Below are 9116 nucleotides of genomic sequence, written 5' to 3'. Positions count from 1 at the left end.
TGGATATGGAAAATGTGGTATATCTACACAATGGAATACTACTCTGCTATAAAAAAGAATGAAATACTGCCATTTGAAACAACATGGATGGGCCTAGAGAGAATTATATTAAGTGAAACGAGTCAGGCACAGAAAGAGAAATATCACATGTCCTCACTTATTTGTGGGAGCTAAAAATAAATAAATAAATAAATACACAAAAAACCGGGGGGCGGGGCACGGGGAAGAAGACATAACAACTACAATTCCTTGAAGTTGATACGACAAGCAAACAGAAAGGATATTGTTGGGAGGGATGGGGGAGAGGGAGGAGGGAGGGAGGTTTCGGTAATTGGCCACAATAATCAACCAGATAATAAATAAATAAATAAGCTGTAAAGGGGAAAAGATAAAAATAGATGAGGAGAGTGAATTAACGTGTAATTCAAGTTGAAGGCTCATTTCTCTGAGTTTTAATTTGGAAGGGTTAATCTTAGATGAATAAGATCCAGGGAAAGTCAGTTTACTCACCTGGAAAATGGGGATAATAACAGTACCTAAGCCCAGTTGAATATGAGGATTAAATGTGATGATACATATAAAGCCTGGATAACTGTGCTGGCACTTAGTAGGCATCCAATAAATGCTTACTATTATTACTGGATAATAAAATGATATTTGTTGAATGAATAGGTAGGCTATGCTGCATTATGAAAAGGTCACCGTCTTGGGAAGGAGAAAGATCTTGATACTATTCTAGCTCTGTTACTTTCTAGCTGTATAGTTTTAAGTCTATTTCTTCACATATATATGATTAAATAATACCTAACTCATAGGAATGCTATGAAGATTAAATATAAGGTGTATAAAACTCATTACTATGGTATCTTATAGTCCATAATGGTCCTGTACTAGAAGCTCAATAAATGGTAGTGAGTTTCACCATATGCAAATGATAAAAAAAAATGACACGTTTATAAAAATCAGTTCATAGGGGAAAGAGACCATGCAAAGGGGGAAAATATATATCAAGAGAGATATTTGAAGAAGAATAATGCCTCTTATCTTGGAAGCCAAGATCAGAATGCAGGTAAGAAGTTTCCTTCTCTACCTGTCTCCACATTGTGCGGTGCTTCTTAGAAAAAGTAGTCATAAAACTTTCTCCCTGTATTAATACGGGAGTTCCAAGGTCAAACATCCACTCGGTGCTGCCAATGAGAGTAAAGCTTTAAGAAAATTGAAATGGTGTTTCCCTCTAGAAAAAAGACTTAAGATATGATATGAGAGAGAGAGAGTCTGAGTGAGTGGAAACTCTAGCCAAAATCTTCTCTTGGCTTTAACAGTTATATAAGCTGACTATCCATTGGGTAAATACTGCTAGTCCTGAATTTATTATACTTTCATCAATCAGCAATATTTTCTAGTTCTTATATTATGCAATTTGGCAAACATTTTTGTAATTCACTTTCAATACACTTTTTTTATGGCTCTACTACTCTATCATATGGAAGTCAACTTCATCTTCTCAAGCTAAATATCACTTTTTATATTTTACACACACACACACACACACACACACACACACACACAAGGGTACTTCAAAAAGTTTGTGGAGGGCCGGCCCAGTGGTGCCCTGGAGAGTGTGCCGCTTGGGAGCGCAGCGGCGCTCCCACCGAGGGTTCGGATCCCATGTGGAGACCGGTTCCCGCGCACTGGCTGAGCGCAGTGCGGGCGCAACACCGAGTGTTGCGATCCCGTTGCCAGTCCCCGGTACGGGTGCGACACCAAGGGTAGCGATCCCATTACCGGTCAGTAAAAAAGACAAAAAAAAAAAAAAAAAGTTTGTGGAAAGATTCATATTATCTTTTAATTCCATTTTTCCACAAACTTTTTGAAATACCCTCATATATAAATATTCATATTGTTAGTGTAAGTTTATAAATACATAAATTTATATAAATAAATATCACTTTTTAGTTTAATCTAATACACACCTGCCTTTACAGAACCTTTGAGCATTTCATGTCTTTCCTCATATTATCCAGTGGTATTCTGGAGCATTTCATATCTTTCCTTATATCATCTGGTGGTATTATGACTTAGTTCAGATTTAGTATTCTAAATAACAATATTATGTACATAGAACAGCAGTATAAGAAAAGGTAAAATAAGAGAGATACATAGATTAGAGGCCTGATTATTTCTTTCCTACTTGGCTAGTGTGATGAGAAGACAAGAGCATTGGGCTAGAGCCAAAAGAATCCGTTTAAACCCATTTCCACAATTATGTATTCTCTTTATGAAGCCATTTTACTTCTAGGTGAAAAAATAAAAGAATCAACTGTTTAGTACTGGACATTGAAGAAAGATATAACATTAATTATTATGTTAATTTTTAAATATATAAAATTCTTTTTAAAATTGTGGTTAAAAAACATAACGTAAAATTTGTTCTTAATCATTTTTAAGTGTTCAGTACAGTAATATTAAGTATATTCACACTGTTATGCAACCAATCTCCAGAACTTTATCTTACAAAACTGACACTTAATACCCATTAAACAACTCCCCAGTTCTTCCTCCCCCAGTCCCCAGCAACCACTGTTCTACTTTTGTTTCTATGAATTTGATTCCATTATAAGTAGAATCACATGTTTTTTATCTTTTTGTGATGGTCTCATCTCACCTAGCACAATGTCCTCAAGATTGATCTATGCTGCAGCATATGCCAGAATTTCCTTCCTTTTTAAGGCTGAATAATATTCCATCATATGTACAAATGGTCTTCAAAAAGCTCATGGAAAGATTTATATTATCTTTTAATTCGATTTTGCTATAATCTTTTTGAAGTACCCTTGTATATACCACATTTTGTTTTTCCATTCATCTGTCAATGGGCATTTGAGTTGTTTACACCTCTTGGCCATTGTGAATAATGCTGTTGTGAACAGAAATGTGCAAACATATATGAAATTCTGTAACAACACATATCTGTGCCTAGGTTTTCATTTGACAAATAAAAATGAAAACAGAAAAGCTTACTCCTTTGAATGCTCCTGTTCAAACCACAAATGCTTTTATGTGATTACACGTGACAGTGAGTAACTGATTCCTTCAGTGGATTAATGCATTTGTCTTTCAAATCCTAAGACATATTCTCATCAAAATGTAATGATAAATGAATGATAATACTATGGTATTTGTTTAAGAATGACAGTATTCTATGAAGAAAAATATATGACAAAAGTAAGATTTTAAAAGTTAATATGTTGGGCCGGCCCGGTGGCGCACTGCGCTAGTGCGCCACTTGGGAAGCGCGGAGGCGCTCCCGCCGAGGGTTCGGATCCCACATACAGACCGGTTCCCGCTCACTGGCTGAGAGAGGCGCGGGGGCAACACCGAGGGTTGCGATCCCGTTGCCGGTCCCGGTCCGGTACGGGAGCAACACTGAGGGTTGCAATCCGTTGCCGGACACGGAAAAAAGACAAAAAAAAAAAAAAAAGTTAATATGTTGATTAGTAAAGAAACATACACCAAAACCATTTAGTATCTTTTGTTTTCCCCTTACTAATACTAATATTCTAATACGTTCTCATTCTAAGAAAAAAATAAAACAATAGCGCCTTAATTTAACAAGCAAAAATGTCCTAACAATGAGGAGGAAAAAAGAGCCATCTAAAGTGAGAAACGACAGGACTGGCTGGTTAGCTCAGTTGGTTACAGAGGGACTTTGTAACACCAATGTCAAGAGTTCAGTTCCTCTTACTGGACAGCTGTCCCTCAAAATAGATAAATAAATGGAGAAAAGACAGATTCTGTCACATAACTCTTTTCTGTATGCTAACATATGCCTAATTCGAAATAATAATAAGTGACTCAATAAGTAAAAAATAACAACAATGTTAAGTCATACATATGACATTATAATATGACTTGAGGAAAAATTAAGAAAACTAATAGAATTTTAGAAGGACGACCAAGTGTTTTGTGGCTCTAAAGAACACAAAAGCACTGTCTGATATAATCATATGTATAATTCTTAAAACTTTGTCTCTCCAAGCCAAAGAATCTAACTCTATAAAACCATGTCCTGACACCAGTTTTAGAATCTGCATTGTTTATTCTCCAAGAATTCCATCTGCAATATGACGTTTTGCTATATGCTGTTGTTGGAGAATGAACAAGGCATCAGCCATTGAAGTCTATGAGCCTGCTTCCAGAAATGACTGTGGTGAAGGAAAAAACAGTAAAAACCAAACAAACCAAAAAAAGCCCTAAAATGGTGTGGACCTCCCAGAGGCTTCAGGGACGTTATGAGAAAAGGATAATTAGGATCTCCCTGAAGACACTGACCAAGGGAGATCCCAGGTTAGGAGCCAGTAATGTTTCACAAATTAGTTTTTAATTAGTTGCCTAGAACTTAGAATGTCTCTTCTTAAAGAAACATTAAAAATGGCAACTGCATTCTCAGTCTAAGCTGAACAAACAAAACCTATTTTAGACAATAACATAGATGGAAAACTATACATTAACTGTGATAAATAATACAAGTAGTGTAAATATATTGTACGGTGCTTAAAACACACGCTCCTCTGGGGCCTAGCAATCCCTAGGCCAAACCTGCTTTTACTGCAGCTTATTTGAGCTGAATTAAATGTCCCCTCCCACTGGCCTCCAGTTTCATCAAACCTGGATGACTCACTGTCCCTTTTACGCCCTATGCCCTAGTTTACTTATCAAAATACTCTTTGACAGTACCCATATCAACTTCTCATTCAAGGGTAGGGATTAGGAACCTGTGGTGAAACTGCTAAAATATTCTAAAAACAGTGCTTGTATATTCCTTTCACAACTCAAGACTGAGATACAAGTGTAAGAAGTAGAGGTGAGACGAGTAGAGGAGGAATTTTCTGACCTTCCTTAGGCCCCAGCTAGGCCTGACTCTAGCAGATCACACTATCTTCAGACCATGGTATCAAGGAAAGGGGAATGGCAGTGACCCCCTAGACTTTGTAAGCTGCATGGGGGCAGTGACCAAGAACTGTGCCTGCACATGGCAAGAGAATGTGGAAGGAACAAATGATAACAGGAGCCTGCCTTCATCATCATCAGATTTCACCATCACCCTACAGGAGTCCTCCTTCCTCCTGTACCACTCACTCCTTCTCTCTTTTGTCCCCTCCAAAGTGAATTCAAGGATCCAAATAGGCTGGCCTTTTACCCTCTAACTTCGACTATCAAGTAAGTAGACACAAATTTTTGCACAATGTGGGGTACTGTATCTGTGAACAGAGGGGCATTGCCAACCACCTCCCCAACCAAAAGACATATATACCCAAACCCCACGAACAATGGTTGTTTAAAAACATGTGGTCAAGAAGAAATATGGTGGCTCAGGAGACACCTGGCTTTATTGTGCATATCGTACTAACTTTCTAGGATGTTTCTATGCTAAATGTCAGGGACACAAAAAGTTATTAACAAACATTTATTAAAAGAATAATAAATGAATGCAATGGATAATGTAGATAATTTGGGTATTTATAGATTGGAGAATATTTAGATTCATCAGCTTTAAAAATGTAAATATAACTTTTATTAATTAGATAAACACTTTAAGCCTAGGATCCCAGTCCTAATAACTTTAGTGTACTCATAAAGTGAAAGAATAGAAGAAAAAACAAACACAATGACATCAGGATATCTACTCTAATACCATCAACTCGTATAAAGTACCACATCAGTCTATATTTTCCTCTATTATAAGCCAATATTAACTTTCTTGCTCAAAATATCAAAAATATAATGTAGGTAAGTGGAAAGTTATTTTTGTTATTTTTCTAAAAGTACAGTTCTTCCAAAGTTTCAATTCCAATGTATATGGTGTTAATGATATAGTAAAAGTAACATTTTCAATGTTAACACACTATGAAACATATTCTGTATTTGCTAGATATGTGCCTTTGAAAAGCCCGGTTTTTATACTTTGCTTTGGATATGTTTTATTAAATAGCACTATTTGATATAAGAGCACAAAATGACATTTTTCCAGAAATTGTTCTCCCTAGGGCAAAAATCTCTTATACCATCAAAAATACTCTACAATTCTGTAACTATTCCTATTATGACAGTGCCAAGTAGATATAGTTTATTTGCACTTAGGTAGAAACCTCAATGGAGAAAAATATTTAATGAACTAATAAAAGAAAGAAGTACATAACTACAGTCCCTGGGAATGAAAGCACTCAAGAGCATTTCTTGCTCTCCTGAATAATTTGCATCCTTTCACCACACTCACCACTATTTCTCAAGACCATCTATCTCTCCCGCCTATTTTTATTTCCCCCTCTCTCTAAACATCTGTCTCACCAACTTTTCTTCAACCTCATCTAATAAACTACTTTTCTACTTTGAAACTCCCTCATCCAGATTATCATGAAATTATGCCAAGTTGGGATCTGTTTGGAGTCGGAACAGTGTGAATGAGTCAAAAAAAAAAAAAAAAAAGGAACATGGAAAAACATAGAAAGGAGGAAAGGCAGATGGGACACCCATTTCCAGCATAGGCTTCAGGTTTATTCTGTGTGAACTGATAAATATTCCTCCTTACACAGCAGCAAGGCAGAACACTCGCTGATCCACTAAGCCTCTCTGTTGGTTAAGAAATACCATCTGCCTACGTAAGGTAGCCCATTACAGAAAGCAAGGAAGCAGTCTCAGGTTTCGTAAGTGGATAGTCAGAGCCTGGGCAAATACCTTCCCTCCAACCTGTTAGTAAGAGGTCACTTCTGTTCCAGTGGCTACTCTCACTTCTCATGCCTGGCCCACAATATTACATTATTTTATATGCCCTTCAAAGCCCGGTAGCAAGCTGTCACATGAGGCAACTGCACAAAATTTCTTCTCATTCATGGTATTTTTACACAAACATCATTAGGAAGGAATTAACCATCATAGAAAGGTGTCTTCTATCTTTGCTCTCAATTTTTCTTTCTGAGACTCAGATGGGAAAGCCCTGGAATAGAGAGTAAATGAAAGGACTGAGAGCTCCGGGGAGTGACTCTCCCTGTATGGAGCTTGGAGGACCTTGACAATGCGTAACTCCAAAGTATGCAAAATGAAATTACCTGCCAAAGAGCTTGTCTGATGTTCAGCTCTGTACAATTGTGTAATGGGAAGCCCTGATGCAATGTTTAAGGAGCCAACATCACACATCTTTCCCAGTTTTTGGAGGTATGATATAATGTCAGTGTAACAATTCATAGAGGAAAGACTTAAAGAAGAAACACTCTATTAAAAACTGCCTTTTAACCATTTTCAGTTGCAAGGACTTATTAAATAGCTTATTTCCCACTGTCAAATTTGAGATCTCCTGGAAAAGAACACACTTTTCTGAAGACGTGAACACAGCACCAGTGTCGAAGAATCATTTGGTCTCATAAAAATAATTCCAGCAACGTTTCCCCCCACCCCAACAACATATGCCTGTACTGTATTCATGCTGTAACTACTGTCTCCTATACCCTAACAACAAACACAAAAACAGCAGGAATGTATTTTCCTTTCTCGGGAGGGAAGGCAGAGTCATAACGTGGAACTAGGATGCAATGAGATAAAGCAAAAGACTAGAAAAACTTAAATCATAAGATCATTTCTAAAATTCTTTAAACCTAATTTTAGATTTCAAAAACTTTTAAATGCCTTAAAACCAAAAGTGACAAAGCAAATGAAGAAATAAGTGGCAAAATGTAAAAATATTATAATACCCCAATTGTTTCCGTTAGGAAAGCTGTATTTATAAATCAACCAATTGGCAGCCCTGCCAAATAAACTGCAACACCTAAAAGAAAAGTTTGCTGATTTAAGAACACTGTACATACTAATACGTAAGATTCTGGGACAACCTCTAGGTGCTGCTGTAGAGACACCCCCCCCCCCCCCTTCCTAAAGACTTATTTCTTCCCCGGTGTTATAGCCTCCCCCTCCCCCTGACAACACTGCAGTGCGCAAAGCCATTATAGACAATCACTTCGATCATATTTGCTGGAGAAAAAACGTCAGAAACTAACATTCTTCAAGATTCAAGGAGCCAAACAATGCTATTTTACTTTTCAGTTCAGATTATATTATAGATGGATGAGCTAGACAGAAGAAAATATTAGCAGGGTTGTGTCAAAGCAACCAGGAGGGTGAAAAAGCAAAAAGACAGCTACCATTGAAGCCTTCCTCCTCCCCAGCCCTCTCTCCATACATAATTTTACTAAATGTTAAAACCAGTCCTGAACACAAGGTAGAAGAACTGTGAGATGAGGTCGGGAGATGTGGGAGTGTGGGGTGGGGCGGATCCTGAGATGAGCTTTTGCTGTACAGGCTCCATCTGATACGTCAGCTCCCGCATCCGAGGAGCTGATGAGACATGGTGGAAGCTCAGCGGAAAACCGTGCGAGTGTCGGGGGGAGGAGGAAGTCTGAACGTTCGGATCAGATTAACCAGTGAACGACCAAGGTGTCCGCGCCCTGGCAACTCGGCCGATCCGTAGCATCCTGACACCCGCAGGGCGCAGGGACCGCAGGGCCGGGGCCTGGGCGCTCTGAGACCGGGGGCTGGTGTCTCCCGGTGGAGGGAGCCGAGCGAGGCAGCGGCCCGCACCACCGTGCGAGGATGGGGAAGCCAGCACCTTTACCTGCGATGGACCAGGTCCAGCGGTAGAACTCCACGGTGTCATTGAGAGCCGTGGACACCACGTTCAGGACACTGCCCGGCTCCGAGTCCAGGAGTCCCATCGCGGCGACAAGCGGACGCTGGCGGCTGGAGGATAATGCGGGGACCCCCGCGGCAGGGCTGACCCCACAGGAGACGGCCGAGGGGGCAAGCGGCAGCCGGGGACCCCTTTAACAGCGAGGCCCAGCTGCGTCGTCTCCTCCTTGGGGCACCCCGGCGGCGGAGATGTGACGGCTGCGGCGTCGACGAGCCGGGCAGAGCAGGCGTCGTCAAGGATCCCAGGAGGAGGCAGACGAGAAGAAGTTCCGCCGCGAGCGCAAGGCGCTGCACCAGTCTGCCGCCTCGCGTCGCCGCCGCTCCAATCTCCTCAGCCGGCGTCACGTGGCCGCGCACGGGGGCGGGGGGCCGGCGCGCCA

At 39.9% G+C, this 9116-nt stretch overlaps 1 protein-coding gene across 1 annotated transcript in view; it reads right to left on the bottom strand.

Moving 5' to 3' along the window:
* ELOVL4 (ELOVL fatty acid elongase 4) overlaps positions 1–9083 on the bottom strand; it is a 32989-nt gene extending 23906 nt beyond the window's left edge. Inside the window, exon 1 of the mRNA XM_008582565.1 lies at positions 8663–9083. Within this exon, the coding sequence (XP_008580787.1) occupies positions 8663–8762 (100 nt within the window). The 5' untranslated portion in view covers positions 8763–9083. The remainder of the gene's footprint in view (positions 1–8662) is intronic.
* Positions 9084–9116: the final 33 nt, after the last annotated feature.

The sequence above is a fragment of the Galeopterus variegatus genome, unplaced genomic scaffold, assembly GCF_000696425.1.
Source record: "Galeopterus variegatus unplaced genomic scaffold, G_variegatus-3.0.2 Scaffold2666, whole genome shotgun sequence".
NCBI lineage: Eukaryota > Metazoa > Chordata > Mammalia > Dermoptera > Cynocephalidae > Galeopterus > Galeopterus variegatus.
This window is presented reverse-complemented; position numbering and strand designations above follow the sequence as displayed.